This window comes from Pteropus alecto, unplaced genomic scaffold, assembly GCF_000325575.1.
Source record: "Pteropus alecto unplaced genomic scaffold, ASM32557v1 scaffold86, whole genome shotgun sequence".
NCBI classification, from domain to species: domain Eukaryota; kingdom Metazoa; phylum Chordata; class Mammalia; order Chiroptera; family Pteropodidae; genus Pteropus; species Pteropus alecto.
Window position 1 is genome coordinate 26977898 of NW_006442109.1, and position 23951 is coordinate 27001848.

The 23951-nt window shown below is 36.5% G+C and overlaps 2 protein-coding genes and 1 pseudogene across 4 annotated transcripts in view; 2 read left to right on the plus strand and 1 right to left on the minus strand.

The window, feature by feature from the left end:
- Positions 1 to 22594, plus strand: part of ZNF106 (zinc finger protein 106) — a 54038-nt gene extending 31444 nt beyond the window's left edge. Inside the window, 13 exon segments of the mRNA XM_015595983.2 lie at positions 1 to 273; positions 2249 to 3029; positions 3382 to 3437; positions 3966 to 4111; positions 5514 to 5648; positions 10867 to 10983; positions 13262 to 13453; positions 13920 to 13982; positions 15010 to 15129; positions 15694 to 15765; positions 16595 to 16666; positions 18253 to 18399; positions 18694 to 22594. The exon segment at positions 1 to 273 is cut by the window's left edge and continues 15 nt beyond it. Of these exon segments, the coding sequence (XP_015451469.2) occupies positions 1 to 273; positions 2249 to 3029; positions 3382 to 3437; positions 3966 to 4111; positions 5514 to 5648; positions 10867 to 10983; positions 13262 to 13453; positions 13920 to 13982; positions 15010 to 15129; positions 15694 to 15765; positions 16595 to 16666; positions 18253 to 18399; positions 18694 to 18750 (2231 nt within the window). The 3' untranslated portion in view covers positions 18751 to 22594.
- Positions 9952 to 10073, plus strand: LOC112469836 (annotated as a pseudogene).
- A 480-nt stretch (positions 22595 to 23074) lies between the features above and the next one.
- The window catches only part of CAPN3 (calpain 3), a 42268-nt gene continuing 41391 nt past the window's right edge, over positions 23075 to 23951 (minus strand). For all 3 annotated transcript variants that reach the window (XM_006920457.3, XM_006920456.3, XM_006920455.3), the window contains one exon: positions 23075 to 23707. In XM_006920457.3, the coding sequence (XP_006920519.1) occupies positions 23681 to 23707 (27 nt within the window). In that variant the 3' untranslated portion in view covers positions 23075 to 23680. The remainder of the gene's footprint in view (positions 23708 to 23951) is intronic.

Below are 23951 nucleotides of genomic sequence, written 5' to 3' on the forward strand. Positions count from 1 at the left end.
GATCTCAAACATCAGCTGATGCCACACTGCTTCCTGCTCCCTTTTTCCCAGTTTTTCTGGAGCCTCCATCTTCCCATGTGTCTCCATCATCCACCGGAGTTCCTCTCCAAGTAACTACATCGCCACCTTTGCAAGCCCATGGCAGTGTTCCTGCTCCAGATTCATCAGTTCAGATTAAACAAGAACCTATGTCTCCTGAACAAGATGAGGATGTGAACGCTATGTCACGAGGCTCTCCTTGCAGTGTGTCCAAGGAGTTACTGCAAGCTAATAGTATGTAAACTTCTCTCTGGGTTAAGGGCAACCCTGTAGTGAATCTAAGGGCAATTTTACATCAGTGATGTAAAGTTATACTTGCCCATTAAAACTAAAGTTATTACAATTATTTTTTCTCAAGATTTCCTTCTTTCAGGAGGATTATTTAAATATCAGTAACTTTTCTCCAATATAGGATATCTAAATTGACTTTTTATTAGCACCTAAAAGATTTCATTTATTAGGATTGGTGTAGAATTATTTAGTTTTGGGGAGATAAATGGGGTTTATGTTCAGTCAGTTTTCTAAATAAGATATATCTTCTGAATTTCTCAGCACTTAACTGTCTTTATCATCTAAAGGACAAGCCAAGATTAATATAAGTCTGAGAGTCAGGTGGTCATAATGAAAGGCAGAGGGCTTTGGGGCTTGGAATCACTTATTGGGAACTTTGGTGGTTTTGAGAAATAGTGAAGTTTTTGGTCTTTTCATAAAATAATACATACCTGGTTACCGTTTGAGAATAACTTCTGAGAAACTTAAAATCTTATTTGACAGTGGTGCTACATTGAAAATTAAAAAGTAAACAAACTGGCATTGAGTGATTTCTTGAGCCAAAACAAAAAGTCTGAAGAATTACCTGTTGCAACACTGATCTAGATAGCTAGAGCAAATGTATATCGTTCATACCGAATTTTGTTACTTTTATGTGGATAGTATTGGTACTTTTTAAAAAAACTAGTAACGAAGCAATATAGTGACTTCTTTTTAAGCTAATTTTTTCAAAAATAGCTTTTATTAGATTTTTGTGGTTGCAAAAGTAATTCATGTTTATTGTAAATAATTAGGAAACTATAAAATTGTCGACGTTATTTTATTATATATTTATTATTTCAACCTTTCTTAAATCATAAATGTTTGTGTATTTATATATAGACTTTATACAAAGGATAAGTCATAGTCTGTTGTAACCTTACTCTTTTCCATTTAATATATCATGATCATTTCCTCGCATCATAAAAATAATTCATCTAAAATATTTTATTTTACTAGTGTAATATTTTGAGAAGTTCCATAATAATCTAGATGTATAATGATTGATATAATCTTTCAATATTTAGGTTTTTTTCTTTTTTCTTTTAGTGTTCTGTATAGCACTACATTATATATGTCTTTGAGTATATCTGTGATTATTTCATCAATTTAAATTTGTAGACATGAAATAACCAAGTCAAAGGAAATAGACATTTTGAAGTCTGCTGACTTTTAAACTATCAGTATGTAGCTAAACTAGATGATATACAAACTACATAGTAAAAACTTAGAAGAAATAAAGGTGAATGCAGTTTAGCTAAGTAGATACTTGAGTTTCTACTAAGAATAAAACATAACATTCACTGAAACTTACTGGATTTCGCTAACCAATGTCACCATAATAAAAATAAATAAAATAAAAATAAAAAATAAAAATAAACAAAGTGTGCCATGCCCCAGGTCCACGCTGTGAGCGTGTGGGAAGGAGACGCCCCGCCTTCAGAGATGCAGTTCTTTAGGGGAAACGGCAACACCCATAGGTCAGGGGTGGAAGTGTGTGTGTGTGTGGGGGGTGGGGATTAAAGAGGGAGAAAAATAAATAAATAAAGTATCCTACTTAAAAAACACATACACAATGTTCAGCATGTGGACATTTCAAATAAGAGAGAAAAAAGATCAATAGAAAACAATCTATGCTCATACGGAGCTTACTTAGGATATAAGACATGCACATTATTTGTGAGATTGCTGCAAGGCAAAGTGTAGTATGTGCCACAATAGAAATCCGTAGGTTATGGGAAACTGAGGGGTGAGATAACAGCATTGACAGTCCTGGTTCAGTTAACATACCATTGAAATGTCTTACTTGGTAGAGATTCAATTAGTAACAAATAATTGCAGTGTATGACTATAAATAGGAGACACAAAAAATGCAGTAACTTTTTCCTTCTCAATTCAGGAGAGATCAGTGACCATTGTCCAGTTTATCCAGTCACCACTGCACCATTGTCCTTATCAGAACTAACAGAAAGTTTCCACGAGCCTAGCCGAGAACTAAAGTTTTCTGTGGAGCAAGGAAATGCCAGAAACAGAGAAAACACTCCCTCTTCCCAATCAGCTGGTCTTCCTAGCACAAATAAAGAAGGTGAAGAGCCAACCAAAAGCAACAGCGGGTCTGAAGCTTGTACCAGTTCTTTTCCAAGATTGTCCTTTGCTTCAGAAACCCCTTTAGAGAAGGAGTCCCACTCTCCAGCTGACCAGCCTGAACAACAAGCAGAGTCTACTCTCACATCAGCTGAAACTAGAGGAAACAAGAAAAAGAAGAAACTTAGGAAGAAGAAAACTCTAAGAGCTGCCCATGTTCCTGAGAACAGTGATACTGAGCAGGATGTATTTATTGCTAAACCTGTGAGGAAAGTGAAAACTGGAAAGTCAACTAAAGGAGGGAAAGTAACAACCTCCACCTGGGAAGATAGCAGAATTGGCCCTGAGCAAGATTGTGTCAGAGATGGGCCAGATAGTGACTCCTCTCTGGAAGTCTTAGAAATTCCTAATCCTCAGTTAGAAGTGGTAGCCATTGATTCTTCTGAATCTGGAGAAGAGAAACCAGACAGCCCATCTAAGAAAGATATTTGGAACTGCACAGAGCAAAACTCATTAGAAATTTCTCGTTCTGGTTGTGATGAAGTTAGCTCTACTAGTGAGATTGGCACTCGCTATAAAGATGGTATCCCCGTGAGGTAAGGATGTTGTTCTGGTTCAGTCAGAACAGCTTTCACCATTCTTCTGTTCTTAAAAAAGGGAATTTTTTGTTATGGCCTAGAATTCTTAAAAGAATCGAATTTATAGAAAATCACTAGGAATTATGGATATGGAAGAATCAAACTTTGGCAATGGAGATTTTTCTCCTTTCTCATTTGTGTTGTAAATATTTACTATACTTTTATTTTATATAGAAATTTCAGATGGAAAAATAATCTTATATCATTGCTACTTTGTCCATTGATTAGAACAACCCTTTGAGTCAGGAAAAGTTTTACTCTCTGTCCTGTTGCCATAGATGATAAGGAGACTTTTGCTATTATTTTGTAGTGTGGCAGAAACTCAGACTGTGATCTCCTCCATAAAAGGATCAAAGAACTCTTCAGGTATTTGGTTGTTCAGTTTTACTTAAATTAACCACGGAGAAAAAGGCTTGTAAATGTTAGAGCCAGGAGTTATCACCAAGCGAATTGCTTTGCCTAGCAGTTATGGTATCCCTAAATCCTTAAATCCTGGCTTTTCAGTTTCTTACTCTTACCTCTCTTACCTGGCTGTTATCTGTTCAACTAACTAGTATTAAGGTTTCATTGGCTCTGGAGTTTTTTGCTTTGAGGAGGAACTGCTTAAAGAATAATGCCTCTCAATGAAATAACTGGCAGCAGAGGAAACTTGATGTAGAGAGATATTTGGTATCCTCCAGTTATTACTCAAAAACTCATTTTCTTAAGAAAAAGAAAGGCCTGTTATTATGAAATCTTCATAATGAAGATAATTAATGAAAAACGTGATATTTTGTGAGGGGCACTAGGCTTTAAGAAGAATCCAGGACCACTATATTATGTAATGGTTTTGTTTTTTGAGTATCTTTTCAGACACAAGCAGACATGTCTCTGAAACATATTCTTGCTTTCTAGAGATTTCTTCAGAGCCAGGAGAAGATGATGAGCCCACAGAAGGGAGCTTTGAGGGACACCAAGCTGCAGTGAATGCAATTCAAATATTTGGGAATTTACTGTACACATGTTCAGCAGATAAAACTGTTAGAGCTTATAATCTGGTGGTAAGTTGATGTAGCAATTTGAATGTTTTTGGTTGGTTGCAGGTTTTAGAGACTCCAACTTGCATTTTCTTAAACAAAGGGAATTTTGTTTGCTGTCCAGGGATGGGGTAGGCTTTAGACTAACTTTAGATATAGTCGATCCTGTGGCTCAGCAGGGTCACTGGAGACTTAATTTTGTTCTGTCTCTCCACTTTGCTTTCTCTGTACCTCTTTCTAAAGCTAGTTCTCCTCCTGCTCATGATTAGATGCCAGGAGCCAATGGAGTTTCTCTTCCCTCCTACCACCACATAAAGGTCTCATGTTTTTTGCCCTGAATAATCACTTGGCAAAAGGAGATGGGATTACAACAATAGGCTTGGGCCAGTCAGGTCCTAACCCTAGAGTTGGTGAAGAGGTCAGTCATATAGCTGCTACATAAAAGAGAAGGAGTAGAATAAATAGTTGGGAAGTATAAAGAGGAGTCAATTCCCTGACAATTGATTAATTTTCCAAGTTATTAAGGACAGCAACAGTCTTTCACTACCCACATTTAGGATGATCTGATGTTTGTTACTCTGAATTTTCATAGAATGAACTTTTGAGTTTTGAATTTGTTATATGTCAAACTAATTCTATTTATCAACAATGACAGCCAAGAAACTTTAGGAACACTATCTTGCTCAAACAAACACCGTGGAAATATTTGAAATTGCTGAAGTCCTTGAAAATCAAAAGGTTAGATGAAGAACCACGAAAATGTGTTTGCTGTAGGCAGTGGGTGTATAGTTTCCTTTAGCCTAATAACATGAGAGCAAAAGGGGTAACTGAAGGAAGGAAGCAGTGTACCAGAAGTGTGAGTGTAAAAATTGGGGGATTGGCTCTAACTCTAAATTGCAAGAGAAATATATATATATGTTTATATATATATAAATTCTAAATAGATCTCAGAGATGAGATTAAGGATGTTCCCTTATGAAACCACACCTGGACCACTAAGACCTGTGATGGCACCTGACACAGCTTTTTATATCATGGAGCATTCTTGCAAGCTACTGATCAAATACAGGAACTTATCTGAGTAATTAGCTATAGTCTGGGTTCTCTAGGTATTTGTTCTGTATGTTGAAGAGCCTTCCTTTAGGCATTAGTTAAAATTCTAATCTACTTTATAGTGAATTGCCCTAAGTATTTTTTGGTTTGACTCAGCTAACATGTAGTCGGAGGTACCTTACTACATGTGACTGTTTGCTGGACGTTCAGTGATCAGATATTTACTAAACAACGTTTTTATACCAGGCACTTTTCTAGGCACTGAGGATATAGCAGTGAACTGTTTTAGCAATTTGTTGTTCTTGAGGAAACACATTCATTATCCGATCCTTCTGTTTCCACAAGTAATGATCTGATCTGTGCTTGACTTTAGAGTCGGAAGTGCGTTGGTGTCTTCGAGGGCCATACTTCCAAAGTGAACTGCCTCCTGGTCACTCAGACCTCCGGGAAGAATGCTGCCCTTTACACTGGTTCCAGCGATCACACCATTTGCTGCTATAATGTCAAAGTAAGTGGGTCCAGAGAAATCAAAAGTGATGATATGGAACTGCTTTGACTATTTACTATGTGGAGACACTGAGACAGATGCTTCATTCTTCCGACTTTCTCTCTTTTGCTTCTGAACCAATTTTAGTACACTTGTATAATCCTTGGTAAAATGGGCTTATACAAACCATGTTTTCTGTCTTTCTCCATCAGTATTTTTTCATTTACTACTATTAATAATATACCTCCCTTCATCTTTCCCACAAATATCACTCTGGATTTTAATTTTCACATCATATGACAAATTAATCCTAGCTAGAAAAGAGAGTAAAAGATTGAAATTTTTTAAACCTAAAGAGTTAGAAATGAGTATCTTCTCTGAGAAAGAATTTTCTAAACCTAAATGCTTTAAAAGAAATGAGAGAAAATTGTCTGCATTAAATTTTCTCTGTCTCTCTCAGTTTCTTTAAAAGGCAACTGTTCGAAGCAGTGCTTAATCAGGTTTTTAACATGTATAGATGAAATATGTGTGATAAACAACACAAAAGAAGGGGAGGGGATGGGTCGTACTGGTACAAGGTTCCTATATTTTATCGGGTACAAGGTTCTTATATTTTATTGGGAATAAGTGAGTATTAACTTGAACTAGATTGTTATAATCTAAAGAGATAATTCCTAGAGTGCTAGTTCACAACTTCAGTGTGCATCAAATTGGCCTGAAGAGCTTGTTAAAACACATTGTACCGGACCGCACTCTCAGAGTTTTTGATTCAATAGGTTTGAGATAGGGCCCAAGAATTTACATTTCTAACACATGATACTAATGCTCCTGGTCTCGAGGCTACACTCTGAGAACAACTGCCTGAGAGCAACCACTAAAAGAAGAATGCAAAGAAATAGAGCTAAAAAATTCAAAAGAGGAATTGAAATGGCATACTAAAAAAATATTTGTTTAATACAAAACAAGGTAGGAAAGGAGAAACATAAAAATGACACAGCCAGTAGCTAATTGGAGACCTAATTCTAACCTTTTGATTTAGTAATCAAAAGGCAGAGATTGACTAGATAAAGAAGAAACACCAAAATCTGTGCTGTCTACAAGATGCTTTAAATTCAAAGACAAAGTAGATTGAAAGTAAAAAAGATGGAAATAGATGTGCTATGTAAATTGTAACAAAAAAAAAAGCTAGAGTGGCTATGTTAATATCAGGCAAATGGACTTTAAGTCAAAGAATACTGCTAGACACAAGAGTGACATTCCATAATGATAAAAGGATCAGTGCAGCAGGAAGATATAACAATGATAAATATATGTACCTAATAACAGAGCTCCAAAATACTTGAAGAAAAACTTATACCACTACAAGGAGAAATAGACAAATCCACAATTATATTCGGAGACTTCAACACCTCTTTCAATAATTGATAAGACTACTAGACAGAAAGTAATTAAGGATACAGAAGAACTGTACAACACCGTTGACGAACAAGATCTAATTAACATTTATAGAATCCGCCACCCAAAACAGCAGAGTCACAGTTTTTTCAAGCGCATATGAAACATTCACCAGGATAAACTATGCTAGGCCATTAAATAAGTCTCAATCTTAAGAGAATCTCAAAAGGATTGAAATAATTTAGAGTATGTTCTCTAACCATAATAGAATTTAATTAGAAATAAGTATCAGAAATCCGGGAAATCTCCAAATATAGCGTAATGAAATACCATACTTCCAGGTTACCAATGACTGAAACAAGTTACAAGGAAAATTAGAAAATATCTTCAACTAAATGAAAATGAGAATACAACTTACATTTGTAGGATGTAGCTAATGCATTGCTGAAAAAGAAATTTGTAGTTTTAAATGATTACATTAGGAAAAAAGAAAGATGTGAGATCAATTATCTAAGTTTCTCAGAAATTAGAAAAAGAAGAAAAAGTTAAACCCCAAATAAGTAGAAGAAAGGAAATAATAAAGAGCAGAATGGAAATTAATAATACATAAAACTGACAATAGGGAAAAATCAATGAGACCAAATGCTAGTTCTTTGATAAATAAAATAAACTTTTAGATAAATTGATCAAAAAGAAGACATAAATTTCCAATATCCAAAATGAAAGAAGGAACTTCAGAGCAGCATTATTCATTATAGTAAAATAATAGAAACAATCAACACATCCATCAACTGGTAAATGGATAAGTGTGGTATATAAAAATGTGGTAAGTGAAAAAGGGAATAATACTGACAACTAAAAGGAACAAATTATTGAAACATGTAGTAACATGGATGGATCTCAAAAATATTATGCTAGGTGTACCATGGGAGGGGCGAGGGGGGAAGGTAGATAGGGTAAAGGGGGTTAACTATGTGGTAACAGAAGGAAATCTATGGGAGCTGAACACACAATGTAAATATATATGCCTTACTGTTAAAGTGTACAGCTGAAACTTACTGGATTTCATTAACCATTGTCACCATAAATAAAATTAAAAAAAAATTATGCTAGTTAAAAGAAGCCAGATGTAAAAGACTACATACTGAATGTTTTCTTTATATGAAATTCTAGAAAAGACAAAACTATTAGGGTTGCCTGGGATGGCAGTGGAGATTGACTGGCAGAGGGTATGAAGTAACTTTTTGGAGTGAAAACATTCTGAAAGTTGATTGTGGTAATAGTTGCATGACTATATACTTTATCAAACTTAATGAAGTATATATTTAACATGGTGAATTTTATTAAGTGGAAATAATTCAATAAATCTGTTAAAAATTGTAAACAAGTTTTGGTAAGAAATAAGTAAAAAGGGAAAAAATAGTTGTAACAGGATAAGATAAACATAGGGTTAATATCATATGTTGTAAGGAGTTTACACCTTTAAGAAGTATTAGAATTCCTATACATAAATTGGGAAAAGACAAAAACAAATTCTTTAGGAAGAGAAACTATAAATAACTCTTTGAAAAAAATAACAGTCTTGTCAATAAATGGAAATTAAAATGAAAGTTCAGTATTATTTTGACTTACAAAACTAGCAAAAACTTTAATTTTAATTTTAATTTTTTATTTTTGGGTGGAGGAAAAGCAGTTTTATTTCATTCTTTAAATTTGTGTACTCACATTTAGTACTATATAAACTTGTCTTTAGAATTTAATTTGACTCGGGCAGTATCTCACCTGAATTTATTTGGAGAAATGCAACTTGGCCATTCTGCCTGAAAATATTGAAAAAGCTGCCAAATTAGAAAATAGAGTATTTACAATCAGAAATTTTAAGTTAATTTCCATACATTTTAATTTATTATTGGGTTAATTTTATGCTTAGCATATATTTATAAGGTAGGTGAAACATGTTATCAGGATATTATGCAAGAAATCACATCTTTTGCATAGGTGGTCCCCTGGGTTGTACTTTCTGGTAACAAAAAATATACACTGGCATCATTAAACTGTACTCATAGGTTATAAAAATTGTACAAAGCCATTATGAATTTTTAAGTTTAGAAACCTTTTAATAGTTAATCTTTGAGCTTAAAGGAATAAAAATGAAAATAGTCCCATACAAATGAGCAAACACTTTTAAAAGATGTTTTATTATTTTTAAGGATTCTAACACAAGATGTACTTCACATAGTGGGACTGTACATTAGTGAAAAAAATTATTTGCCAGTTTTTGAAACAGATATAACTTTATACAGTTAAGTACACAAATTTTAAGTATACAGCTTGACAGATTTTTACATAGATGTCCATTTGTGTAACCACCATCAAGATCAAGAGCTAGACCATTTCCATCTCCCTGAAGCTTCCCACATACACCTTCCAGTCACCACCCCCCGAAATATAACCATTATTCTGACTTCTGTCATTATAGATTTTGTCTGTGCTTAAACTTCATATAAATAAACCATACTGCATGTAAGCTTTCATGTCTAGCTTTAGCTCACCATAGTTTCTGAAGTTCATGTATATTGTTGCATGTACCAATAGTTATTTTTTATCACTGTGTGATATTCAATTTCTTCTATAAAATTACAAAAATGATCTCGTATGGGTTAACCAGAGGCAACATGAATCTTAACATTTAGGCATATTTACTGTCTTTACAGTATCATATGTGGAATTTATATTTGTAATTTTATGGGGAAAATTGAAAATTTTAAAAACTGATTCTTGGATATGAAAGTAAATTGAGAGAAGAGAACAAAGGCTTTGACAGCCTACAGCTTCTGTTATTCTACCCACAGCTTGTCCCATCCTATGTGCTTATAATCATTTAAATACATGTATACAAACCTATGTGCTTATAATCATTGAAATACATGTATACGGCCATGCCACCCTGAACGTGCCTGATATTGTCTCATCTCGGAAGCTAATAAGCAGGGTCGGGCCTGATTAGTACTTGGATGGGAAACCACCTAGGAATAACAGGTGCTGTAGGCGGTAAAAAATAAATAAAACTAATAATAAAAAGCTACACTTGGACTTTTAGTGCTTAGTATCATTCAGCAACAAATCTTGAGCACTTACTATGTTACCGGCCCTATTCTAGGTTCTAGGTAATTAGATTTGCTATATAATCCAGCTCTGGAAATTCATGGAAATTGTTTCTTGAGGGTCAGATCAAACAGTGCTTGCTTAATCTGGATATGCATAAAAGGACATTTTTTAAAATACATATTCCAGAGCGTACCAAATTAAAATTTAGCTATTGCGGGTAAAGCTTCAGGTTTTATATATTTTAAAAGCTTCTTGGGTAATTATAGACCAGCTAACCTGACACTGATTTAAAGGAAACATTTGGGAGCTATTAAAATAGAGAATCCATTGCAGGAAAGCACATGTTTGATTAATGCAATTATCATATATGTAACTATAATCTTGATTTTTCTTTTTAGATGTCAAATGCAGCTTTAACTTTATCTTTGGCTACTTAATTTAAGAGGCTAATATCCAACTTATAGTGCCCTTTGAAAAATTCCTACATTTCAAGTTAGAAATACGGGTAACATTATTAGAGTTTGCATTTGTTCTTGATATTACCTACAATACAACTTGAGAATCTTTGGCCACACATTTCAAAGGAGAAAAACGTCTAAGATGGTCTTCTACAAAATAGAGGATGCTATATTTTCTTTGTCATAAAAATCATTTTATACTCTGCTTTCAGAAGTGGTGTTTTCACATTTTACTTGCTGTTTATCTCTGCTGGTTAAGTGTTGTGTACTTTTATTAGACACGAGAGTGTGTGGAACAGTTACAGCTGGAAGACCGGGTTCTCTGCCTACACAGTAGATGGCGAATCCTCTATGCTGGACTGGCAAATGGCACTGTGGTCACCTTCAATATAAAGGTTAGTTGTTGGAGAGAGAAGACTTAATTCCCATTCCACTTGAAAATAGTGTGAGTTGGGGAGTGGGGGGAGAAGCAGAGGGCATACATTTTCCTGTTTTCTTGTGAGGAAGCAACGGAATTAGCTGCTGCTTAAAAACAGTTGTCTTCTGGTGTAAGTGAAACAAGATCCTACATTCTGTCTGTGCAGACCAAGTGTGCCAAGACTAAAATGTAACTCTACTAAATTAAACCAAGCCTGACAATTTGGAGCCAAATAATGAGTCACAGGTTAAACTAGTCTTTATCTCATTTTAAGAATGACACCATGAAAAAGAAGCTTAAATTCCTTTGAGTATGACATTGTGGTTTGGAACCGATTTAGGGTTTCATGAGGGTAGCCTATTCTGTAAAGTGAACCAAGTCAGAGGTTCGCCTTCATGCCCATGTGGCCTCATTTTTTTCTAACCCAAAGAGAAATCATTTGTTGAACAAACCTTTGTTGAGCATCTGTTATGTTCTAGGCCCCAAGATGAGGCTTAGAAAATGAGTGGGGACCAATTCTCGATGGCCTTTTATATTTTGTTGATATAGTGGGACTTCATTTTGTAGCCTTTAAAAGATGAGAGCCATCCAATTTGTATTTTAAGAAAAGTCACTCTGGAGTTGATGAGATTGGAAAATGTTGGTAAAGATAGAGGCAGGGAGACCATTTAGGAGGCTTTCTAATGGAAGCTGACATGAAAGGTTAGACTGAGGATGAAGAGAAGAGAATGGATAAAAGGTGTAATCTAAGAGGTGGAATTGATAGGTTTGGTTGCTAATATGTTGTAGCACTATGTCCCAAGGTCATCTGGTCATCTTTTAACAGCATATTAGAATATTTACTACATTATACCCAATTATAGTATCATTCATATGTTTAGTGAATATCTACTATCCTTCCACATGCTTAGCTGGAACTACTTATAAGAGATACAGTAAAATATGCCATGGTTTTTGTCTTTGAGAAGTTTAAAATCAAGTTGGAAGAATCTAGCACATATAATCAAGTGCCAGGTTATTTGGTTCACTTGCTAGGAATAGATTACAGAAAGGTAATTAGCGAGAGTGTTTGCATTCCAAATGTGAAGTTCTAACACCCTAGATTAGATTCGCTTAGGACAATAGAATAAGAAAAAATGCATTTAAAATATTTTAAAGGATAAAATTTGATAAGTACCAAATTCTCCTCTGTTGTAAGATTGTTATCAAAGGTAAATAGAAGTGAGCAAGACTTAGGGGCAAAATGACAAGAAATTCAAATGGTATTTAAATGCTTGAAAAAATCCCAGAGAAGATGGACCTCGAGGCAGAGATTTGAGAATCTCTGCAGAGATATGAATTTTGAAGCCTAACAAAGCTGGGCCTTTTCTGATTTGCCCAAACTCCTAGAATGCAGTGCTTCTGGGATCTCAACAGAAAGCCAGGGCTTTATACCAGGACCAGTCCACCATCGGGCCAAACTCTACCCATCTATCTCCCAGCACCTTAAGATGGCCGAGATCATTGTTTAGCTCTGTAGGCTTCCAGCTGCTGCTTTGTGCTTATTTAGTTTCCGGGAGTTTTACCCCATGTATTTACCTAAAGTACTTCTTTAGAGTTTTGGGAAAGTGGGAGACTTTATGAACAAGATTTTTGTGGGGCTAAGGGAAGCGAGTCCAAAATCTGAGATAAAGGAATTTGGGAATTCGAGATGTGACCACGCCACTTTGACTGATATATAAAGGCTCTGTAGTCCGCTCAATGATGTTATGAGAGGTGACAGAACCAAAAGTTAGAAGAACATCAGAATTACAATGAGGCGGAGAATGAGAGACTAATTGAAATGATCTAAGAAAATCGCTCTCAGTAGAGAATTTTGGAAACACCATGCAAATAGAGTGCATAAATTTTGGATGACAAAAAAAATAGTGAAATTGTTCCTGGGTCTGTGGCATGGAAAATGTATTAGAAAAAAGGTTGATCATTATCATTAACTTAAGGGAAGAGAGAGAAGGTATATAAAGAGAATAAAGTTCTAATTATGATCAGGATAGTGTGGATTGAAGTTAGAAATGAGCTTATAAGGTAAGAGTTTGCCTCCACTGGAATGGAGGGAAAGGGAGCCATACACAGAAAGAGGTTGGGGGTGGGTATGAGAACTTAAGTACAGGTAATAGAATTTAGAGTTCATATCAAGGTAGTGATTTGGGTCAGTTGATTTTGAGGTTTACCAGTTAAGTTGCTTTTACTTCATATAATGGTGGCTTATTTTTCAGAACAACAAGCGACTCGAAGTCTTCGAATGCCATGGCCCGCGGGCCGTTAGCTGTCTTGCCACAGCTCAGGAAGGTGCCCGAAAGCTGTTGGTTGTGGGGTCTTACGACTGTACCATTAGTGTACGCGATGCACGGAATGGACTCCTCCTCAGAACTCTGGAAGGCCACAGCAAAACTATTCTTTGCATGAAGGCAAGTATAGTGCAGGGGAACTGGAGCTAGTCGTGCAGCACAAATAGAATTGTTTGAACATTTCCTCTGTTGTCTAATGCCTTGCTTAGAACACAGTCATCCTGAAAAGAGGAAGGAGATTACAATTCCTTTCTTCAGGCCTGGGTCACCAGTCACCAAAGGACACACTCTTTAATATGTTAATATGTTAACTTAGAGACAACAAACACTCTAATGCCCTTCTAGGCTACTTCATAATCATTCTGAAGAGATAACAAACCCAATAATACCTTGCCAATTCATCAGAGTACCTGGTTTTAGAACATAAGTTTCAGTTCAGAAAATTTGTCTGAAAAACTTATTTTATACTTAGTTTATGCTCATCTCAAAATAGGTGGAAATTAGAATTGGCCTGTGTGCATTACTAGTTACAGAGGAAACTCAGAGCCTTATACTGAATCTAACTCATTGCATTTTTTTCTTTAAGGTGGTGAATGACCTTGTGTTCAGTGGCTCCAGCGATCAGTCAGTCCATGCCCACAACATTCATGTAAGCCCTGTTGGTGTAAAGAAATCTTTAATAGAATGGTTAAAGCTTGAAGGAGTTCTCAGACCTCTTAGAATTTAAATTAAGCCCCTTTTCCAGTGAAAGGCTTAATAATAATCTCTATGAATAAGCTCTTAGATAATATTAAGCACCCTGGAAATTCTGACCTCATCAAAAATTTTTAATAGACAGATTCAAAGTTTATGTAAGGTTTAGTTTGAATGTCTCATTTAAACTTGAGATAAATTGAGCATCTGAAGCTCTAAAAATGTAGACATAGTATGTAGTTTAAAATAAGAGAAATAAAAACATCCAAGAGACTCTACACAGGTCATAGAGGCAGCTCTTTAAAGCCCAGCTCCTAGTCTGTAAATCTGGGGATAATCTAAGGCCTCAGGGACTTGTCCAGATCTAGTGAAATGATATAAGTGAACAACATGAGTTTGAATTGCTTGGATCCATTTATACGTGGTTTTTTTTCTCCCAATAAATACCTGTACTGTTTTTGATCCGTGATTGGGAATCTGGTACGGAGAGCTAAGTGTATACATTGTTCTGTGGCATTTTATATAGGGGGCTTGAGCATTCTAGGATTTTGGTATCTGCGGGGGATGGGAATGTGGTCCTGGAACCATTCCCCCATGGATACCTAGGGACAATTTAAGTTTTGGGGGAATCAAGAGTTATACACTGATTTGTATCTGCTCAAGGGTCAGCACCTGTAACCCCTGTATTATTCAAGGGTCAGTTGTACTTTGAAAGCTATAAAATACACACAGAGTTGTGACCTTTCTTGTGCTGTGACACTAAGTTCTCTCCATCAAGATACATTTCGTATATTTTGCATAGGTAACAAATGCTTGTGGGATTACTTCAGCTGTTAAAATGAGTACAGCTACATGTGCATATAAGCCTCAGAATTATGACTTTTGGAATTATAGAATCCTAAATCTCAAAGTTAGGAAGCTATCTTGAAAGTCTAGTGACTCTTGAAAGTGTAGTGACTCTTCTTATCTGTCTTCCTATGCAGACTGGTGAGCTTGTGCGGATCTATAAAGGTCACAACCATGCAGTGACTGTGGTGAATATCCTAGGAAAAGTGATGGTGACTGCTTGCCTGGATAAATTTGTTCGCGTCTATGAATTACAGGTAGAATTTAGATCCAGTATTTTGCTTGAATGATTTAGGAAGATTGTTTGGGTTTGATGTTGATTTTTTTTATATGATAAGGCTGAGGTGGGACCCAGGAATCTGCGTTCTTCACAAGCACTCTAGATAATTATGAAGCAGCTAATTATTGGACAGCACTCTAGATAATTATGAAGCAGCTAATTAAAGAACAGTGGACTGTTCTTTCAGAAACACTGCTCTGAGATATGCGGTCAGGCTCATAGGTGTCAAAATTTAAATGGTTTCCAGATAGCAACTGTAATCTCTAAAACCTGTCTAGTTCTTCTTATCTGCAATTTCAGATAAGGAGACTTTGAAACTACACAGAATTTGGTTTTGCTATTTCCATTTACCAGCTCCTCAAGGAGGAGGACTTATTAGAAAGATTACCATTAGATTATATTTCTGTTAAAATGCTACCGGTACTTCAGCTTGGAGTCGCAGGCATAGTTTTAAACCTGCCCAAGACCTTCAGGGACTATGCTTGTTAAACACAAGGTATAAATAACCTAATTTTCTTTGTATGTTTTTCCTCCACCTAAGTCCCATGATCGATTACAAGTTTATGGAGGACACAAAGACATGATTATGTGTATGACCATCCATAAAAGTATGGTGAGTATTATTTGTCAAGTCACATATTTGCCTTTGATTGTGTTTACCTAAAAGTCTACAAACTGATGATAATGTTATTACTTGTCACTTTTAAAAAACGACATATGCCTCATTATTGATTGCCTTTCTATCTCATGACATAATATTATAAAGATGTAAGCTAGTAATATTGTTGAATATCTCATTTTCTTTTTTAAAAAATTAATTTTTTTAGAATATTTCATTTTCTATTAATAGCTAAAATAATTACAATAAAAATCTAATACCACCATTAAGTAGAAAATAAATTTAAGATATTTCAAAAAAAATTTAGTGGTGCTTTTTCCAGAGACTTTATGATCTGAACAGAACATTAGAATAGAGTCAGATTTGGCCAGTGTGACATAAGTTGTAGCAGACTTAAAAATAGACGCTAACTCACTTAACCCTGCTAATCCTTGATTTATTTTATTTTTAAATTATGAGGTTGAACCAGAATGGATGTTTTTCAGACTCTGAGCAGTAGAACCCTTTGTTCCAGTGAAATACAGGTGCCTAACATATAATGCCCAATGGAAGCCAGAGCTATACCAGTTAAAGTGTAAGTGGGTGCCTCTGAACCCAGCCATGGTTCCAAGAGTGACTCTCTAAGGAGCACAGCTTCAGAGTATCAAGACTAGAAGACCTAGAAGACACTTTCTCAATGTAGTACTCTAGGGCTGGTTTTGATTTAGTTTTGTGTTTTTCTATTATAGTTGCTACAAGTAGCTTATGACTCTTATTTTGAGGATGTTTTGTAGTTTATTTGTGTGTCTCGTTTTGGTCTGATATGGTAAACCTTTTTCTCCAGATTTATACTGGCTGTTATGATGGCAGTATTCAGGCCGTGAGGCTAAATCTGATGCAGAATTACCGCTGTTGGGTAAGGAGTGAAACTGTTCTTGTCACCAGACTTAGGAGTTGCTTAACCCGAGGCTAATTTACAGATCTTCGTTACCAGTGTAGCATTTTTCTATTTGAGCATCTAGTTTATGCCTTCCATTGTAGGACAAGGAAGCTTATTTTTAAAAACCATACATAAACTGTTTCTATACTTCTTTAATGAAAGCCTATTTTAAGATTAGATATGAGGTATATTTAAATATCCTCCACTCAGAGGTTATGTCCCTGGTGGTTTTTATTTTATTATAAAATCAATACATGCTTACAAAAATATTAACAGTACATAAGTATATGAAATAAAAAGAGGTACTTCTTTTTATGTCCTGCCCAATATACTATACCAGTTCCTCAAGGATTACATATATTAATAGTTTGGTTTGTGTCCTTGTTGGTTTTGGGGGACTAGGCATATAAAAATTTGTATTCTGGAAGTTTTAAACTTCAGTTTTCTAGGCTAAATTGCATGGTTTTTATTTTGGGGTGGATGCTGGTGATTAACCCTCAAAACTTTCCTTATACCTGTTCCTTATAAGCCTTAATTAGTTTTAGTAGTTCTAATATTAGTAATGACCAAAGAAAAGTTTATGGGACTGAATTTTTTTCCCTCAAACACTAAACTTTTCAGAATTGATGGAATGAATGCGACACTCTCTATTTTTAAAGTTAATTTTAGACTTGTCCACAGCTTAATTACTTTTCAGCTTTTTATGCATTACGGTCTTTGCTTTTCAGTCTTACTGAATGCAAGCAAAATCTAGTACAGCATGATGCAGAATATACAAACAGTTAATTCAGCTAGAGAGATGGGGTAAATACTGTCTGGTTTTAAAGCTAGAGGGATGGGATAGTACCGACAGAGGAAAACTCAAATTTGCATTACATTTTAGAAATGAACATTTTTGAATTCAAATTATAAGATTTCGTACAGGCAAGCTGATAGAGACAAAGCCAAGACAAAGAGTCTGTGATTTCTGACTCACGGATGAAATTGAGCGACATTTAGAAGTGAAATTACAGTTAAAAAACAAAAAAGTAGATAATCACATAATTGTGATTCAAGTGATAAAGATTGTGTGTAAAGTCCATGACACAGTTCTACAACAAATATTTCCACAAATTTTTTTAATCAGGCATTTTTATTTTTAAGTTTACAAGTTAACAGTTCTTAGAATTGTTAAAAATAACCCTTTTAATATTATAGGAAAGCTCTCCGTGTTTTTAAATAAATAGACAAATTCATTTTATGATGGCAGGAGAAAGAATAAGTATGATTTAAATGGAATTATCTATAAATATTTGCTAACTTTTCCTTTATCTAATGATGTAATGGCTACCTTAGTACCCTGCTTTCACAAAATACCAGTGTCAAAAGACTTCCAATCTTTTCAAGGTTCCTCATCATATTGATGATTAATTTGGTTGCCTCTGGCTTTGTTTTTCTAGCGAAGATTAAATTAAAGAATGAGGAGTTTTTTGCTTTCACCAAATTTATGGTGTACGAGCAGAAATGCTCTAATGCATGTTTCTGGTAGTCTTTTGAACTTACCTCATTCTGTTGCTTTCTAGTGGCACGGGTGCTCTCTGATATTTGGCGTTGTGGATCATTTAAAACAACATTTGCTGACCGACCATACAAACCCAAACTTTCAAACTCTGAAATGTCGCTGGAAGAACTGTGATGCTTTTTTCACTGCTAGGAAAGGATCCAAACAGGTACATCACTGGGACTCGAGGCTGACCTGAGGTCATTCAGCTGTTTGGAACAGGATTTAGAAGCCTTCTTTGCCTATTTAGAATGTTCAGAATTGCAATAAATAAGGAGAATCTAGGGATTTTTCTTTTTATTATTATTGAGATTTGGGAACTAGCTTAATGAGGTTTCAGATGAAGAATGCTGGGTCCTAACTGCCTTTCAGGTAGTGGTCAAAGAAAGCTCTCTTTGGCTTTGACTTTCTCTTGTCCTCCTCCTAACTTTTCTCTCATGAGCCCTTTTCCCTTTATTCCTAGGATGCTGCAGGACACATTGAACGACATGCTGAGGATGACAGCAAAATTGATTCTTGAAGTTTTTTGCCTCCCATGTTGGGAAGTCATTAGTTGAACTAATTTCACATTGGCCCCTCACACAGGCCACTCTCTTCCCTTCCCTAGTGAAGCAGGGAAGGAGAAAGTGATTACTAGCCAGGCTTACCACTAGCATAAGTCTGGGCAGCTCTATGGGACGATAGGTTACACTTTAAGTTCTTGCTGGAGGTTTGTCAGGTTTAAACAGATTTTAAGGAACTATACGCCTCTGGGACAGCACAGCATATAGTAATTTATGCTACTAGTATTCTCTAGATGTTTGTTAAAGATACAGATCTTAATTGGTTACCCAGTTTGACCCTAATCATACGTATTTTTATTGATTTCAGTTTGTGATTTTTAGCTTATGTTCTTATGATGGTTTAAACCTGTAGTCAGTCTTTTAAGTACCAGTTTGTTCAAATGCTAGATTTTTAGGATTAGTTTTAATTTCTTCAGTTATAGTAACTGGGTCTTGAAGTTGGAAGCGAATAGTTTCCTTTCTTAACAATTATGTTCAGTGTATTTCAATGTTTTGTTTCTTTGTAGGTGGACACAGCTTTAAATGCTAAAGAGAAACAGAGTTTTAACAACTAGAACAACAGCTCTGCTAACTGTGTTTTAGGAACTTAGACAGCAAATTACATAATGCCAAGTCCTTACAGACAGCACTACCTAATGAACCTCTCTACAAGTTTTGCTAGAGTGCTTGGTTCAAGGCAGCACACAGACCTAACATCTACCTTGAAATTCTGCTATTAGACCTGGGCATTCACTGCTGTGGGTGTTGTCAGGCTATTTGAACTGGAGGTGTAGCCTTTATCTCCCTTTCCAAGTTTCTGACTCTCCAAGGCTGCTGTGGATTTGAAAGCTTTTGGTTTGTACCATTGCCAAACCCTCTCTCTCCCATTCTCTAGCTGTGCTTACTTAGACTGATGGCAGCCATCAGGTACTTTCTCTGGGTTCTCAAGATGCTTTCTGCTCACCAGTAGCACCCAAGATGGGAGAGTTAGGATAAAACATCTGAATTCAGTTTTAGAGCCTCAAGCAGGCTTCTAAAGAGACTGATTTCTGAAACCATTATCTTACTTTCACCTCCCCACTAGCTGGGAAAGAGAGGAATCTGGTGAAGGCGAAGACTCTACCTGCCCACTGAGAGCAGCCACATTAACAAAGCCTTAGTGAGACTGCTTTGTTTTTGGATTTTCTCTGGACTCTTAAGAAAAACTGTAGAAGTGTTGCTTTCCACTCTTTCGTTTTGGATCCTCAGAACTCTGAAATCTTTGGATGTGGCACCTACTGATTTCTAGGATTGCAGAGCATCCAGATTTCTCTCTACCCCTGTTAGTGCACACACATCTACTTACATGTCTTTACTCCCACTCTAGGGCAGGGGACTCATGGGGGCAGGGTTGTTCATGGATAGGTTTCAAGAGGGTATGCCAGTCCCCTATAATTGTATGCAAGACAAAGTATGTGTTCTTTTTTTTTCCCCCAGGAAAGACTTTAGTGGTTCTTACTGGGTCCAAAAAAAAAAAATTAAGAACTAATCTAGGAGCTACTACTAGATAATGATTGGCCCCACAAGCTATTTACTTCTGTCTCTGTGAATGGGAAAACTCTTGTTGATTACACTGTTGTGATCTGCGTTGACATTTGAGAGAGTACAGAGAGGATCCTGTTGCATAGAGTATTTGTGCTGTTTCTCTATGGGATGAAGAAGCTTTTCCCACCTCTCACCCCCATTTCCTACACAAGTGACCAGGGAAGCTAGGCTGCTCTATGGTTTTGGGAATGGTGATTTCCCAGAAAATCATATTTGGATTTATTGCCAAACCTGGCATTTTTCTCTGTGCTATAGAGAAGCCACATTTTCAAGTTGGCTGGCAGTATGCTAAGAAAGTCTTGCATGCTCTGTTGCATAGATGCCCTTCTGTCCTGAGGACATGTCTGAAAAGATGAGAGTGGTGGAGCCTTTGTAGGGCAGGAAGGTGGTATGTGAGGTGTTGGGCAGTTGTGGGGAACCTTCGAAGGTATGAACAGAGATAGAATCAGTAAGAACTGATTTGGGTTTAACTTTGGAAGAATTATGCACAGTCTATCTGCCTTTGTGTGTACAGTATGAATGTTCCTTGTATGTTGTGTATGCACATAGGCACCTATACTTATAATACTTTTCCTCATTTCACAATAATTTTCTTTGAAGCAGTGGCAATACTGTCTTTGTTTCAAAGAAGTGTAAAATTCGTTTAACACCAGTTATCCTAAATGTACTGTGCTAGCCCCCTGTTTAGAAATAAAGGCACCATAAGTATCTTGGCTGCTTATATATGGTTGTGTGTTATTACTTTTAAGTGTCTTGAAAGTTATACAGAACTTTGACTATTTTTAAGTCTTCTACAGTATCTTGACTGATTGTAGCCCTCTGTTTCCCCTCAGAGAAGAGCTGCAGCTCAGGGATTTGCATTGACTCTGGTATTTAATACTTAATGTAGAAAGGAAACTGTCAGATGACGTGACAAAACCCGACTCATTTCTTATAAGGAGTTGGAGGCCATTTTTTAGAATGTTATTTTTAGTTACGTGTGCCTACTTATAACAGCTAGAAGTCAAGGAAATCATAGTTTTGTGTGCATATGCTAGTGTTTTAATGGCAGTTTGTTCTGAAAAAATGTCAGTCACTTTAAGTTTTATCCTGAAGTTTTTAATCAGATTCAACATGTATTTTGGCATACTCCTCTACTCAGTTAAAAAGCAAATAAACACAATGCAAACGAAACTTTAAGAACAAAGAATTATCTTGACTTGATGTTACTTGAATTTGAGAGAACGTTGCGACTACACTCCTGCTTTTGAGGGGAGAAGTTTTCTTTGCCTCAGAAGAGTTAGCAGTTGAGTGTTTAGCACCAGACCTACCTATAAGTTATTGGCAATAGCATTGCTGTTTAAGTGGTTATTTGCCGAACGAAAGGTTTTTTTGCTTTTGTTTTTTTGGTTTTTTTTTTTTGTCGGGGGTAGATTATACAGTGGACAACTTTAGTGACTAGATATGTGGATGATTTGGTTGGGAGTAGGTATACAACACTTAGTGGGATGGGATGGTATGTTTTATGGAAGAGAATTCACTGGAGGGGAGATCAAAATATATTGTGAAGTGAGATTCAAACAGTACGTTCCCTCTGGTTTGCTCAAATAACTGCAGTTTCTATAAGCTGACTTATAGATTTTGTTCCTGTTACCTAAAGGAGAGCTCCTTTATGAAGGCCATGCCTGCCACATCGATGAAGTGTTCATTTCGTCCCTGCCCCAGATCATCAGGATCCTCAGGTTTGCAGAGAAGCTGTCTGATGGATAGGAATAGAAGCTGTGGTGGAGGCTATTTGGGCTACACTAGTTCCATATGCAAGTAGATGTGAAATCCTGATGTGAACCAAACCTACTACTTATCAGACAATAACCTCTGACCTCACCTCCAACTCCCAAGTATGTGGCCCTGCTGAGTCACATGGCAACTAACGTTTACCAAATTTGCTCAAATTTAAGGTCATAAGCCAATTGGATTGGGAGAGGAGGTAGTCAAGGAGGAAAGGCTGTTGAAAATCTTTCTCCTGCTTAAGAGAAATACATGCCCTAGAGCTGCTCCAGCATCCCTGGTATCTGATTTTTTTAATATATTGAATACAGATTAGAAGAATGAAATCAGATGACATTGGACTGCAAAAATGTTTATAAGCAAATAGCTTAGCCTTCTTACATTTTGGTATAAAGCTGTGAACTTCATAACTTTGTAAAGCAAGATATAAAGCGAATACAAGAGGAAAATAAAGTACTTTTACTAATTGTTTACTTGTATTACCTTACTGCATATTCATAGCCAGCCTTCTTTTTCATGTTGGTATAGAGAGTAAGGAGGAAATTGGGTGGAAAACAGGTGGTTATAGATAAGCCACAGACCATGGGCCAGATAAGTTTGGCAAACAGCTACATTTAGGAATTTGTTCAAGGTTATACACACAGGTCAGTTACTTAGTGGAGGAGCTAAGATCAAAAACTATATTTCTGCTCCATCACACTCAGGTAACTGGCCCCTCCAGTTATAGGTGACCTATTTATTCTTGATCTTCTATATACCAACAGCTATTCATCTTTTCTCGTGTGTCTTGGAAAGTACCTGAGTGATTTCTATGGTTCAGGTTTTATTTGTGTGTGTATGTTTTTCTTTGTTGTATTCTGAAACTATACGTGATAGGTGAGTGTCAGATTGGAAGCTACTCAGCCCTGCTATGGCTGATATCTAAATGTAAGAACAAAATACAATAGAATCAGCCATACACATGCCTTTATTTAGGTCAACTTTTTTCAGAATGCAGCCAAACTTCTGAGTCAGACAACCCAGAGTATCTAGCCCTCTTTCACTGAGATAGTTTACCCCAGAGAAAGCCCATCCAGAAACAGACAGAACCAAGTGCTAGTTTGGTTATTGTCCCACGGGTGGGAGAACATAAAGGTGATAGAGGGCTCAAGCACAGGAAGTACTGAGTGCCACTGGCAAACGCTTCCGTGAACAGCCTAGGGTAAGCTAAGGAGAGCATTTGCTTCAGAGCCGAGGCTGCTCAAATTTGAGCAAAGCTAAGCCGTCAGCTTGGCTACAAATAGCTGAGGCAGACAGACATTTGCCTCCATGTGGCAAAGGGACAAAGTTGTTCTCCCTTCCTCAGTTCTTAACTAAAGGGTCAGTCTGGGTATGACAGATAAATAGATGCCCTGAGGCACAGTGAGGAGTGGAGTAGAGGAGGAACAAGATCGATGAGGCGCCCGGAGGTTTGCTGGGGGTGCAGCTACCGCGTCTTTTGAGGTAAGTGGCTCTAGCTATATGGGTGAATTGAAATCCTGAGTGATCCTGTGTGGCCTTGGCTGAGGCCAGCTTGGTTCAGGCATACATGGTGAGCTGCAGCCACTGAAAGAGGAAGTCCCAAGATCAGAATGCAAACAAAAAAAGAGGGTCCAGCCCCAGGGATCTTACAGGGTAGGGGGAAAGGTACATTCCCAGCATGCCAGACACTGGAATGATTTTCTAAGAAGCAGCATCCTCCCAGATTTCTCCTAGGAAGGTACATGTGTTCCAGCATAAGGTCATTTTAGGAATTAAGGATTCTTTGGAGTCTTCCCCCAGTATACATCCCCCACAAGCCACGTTTCCT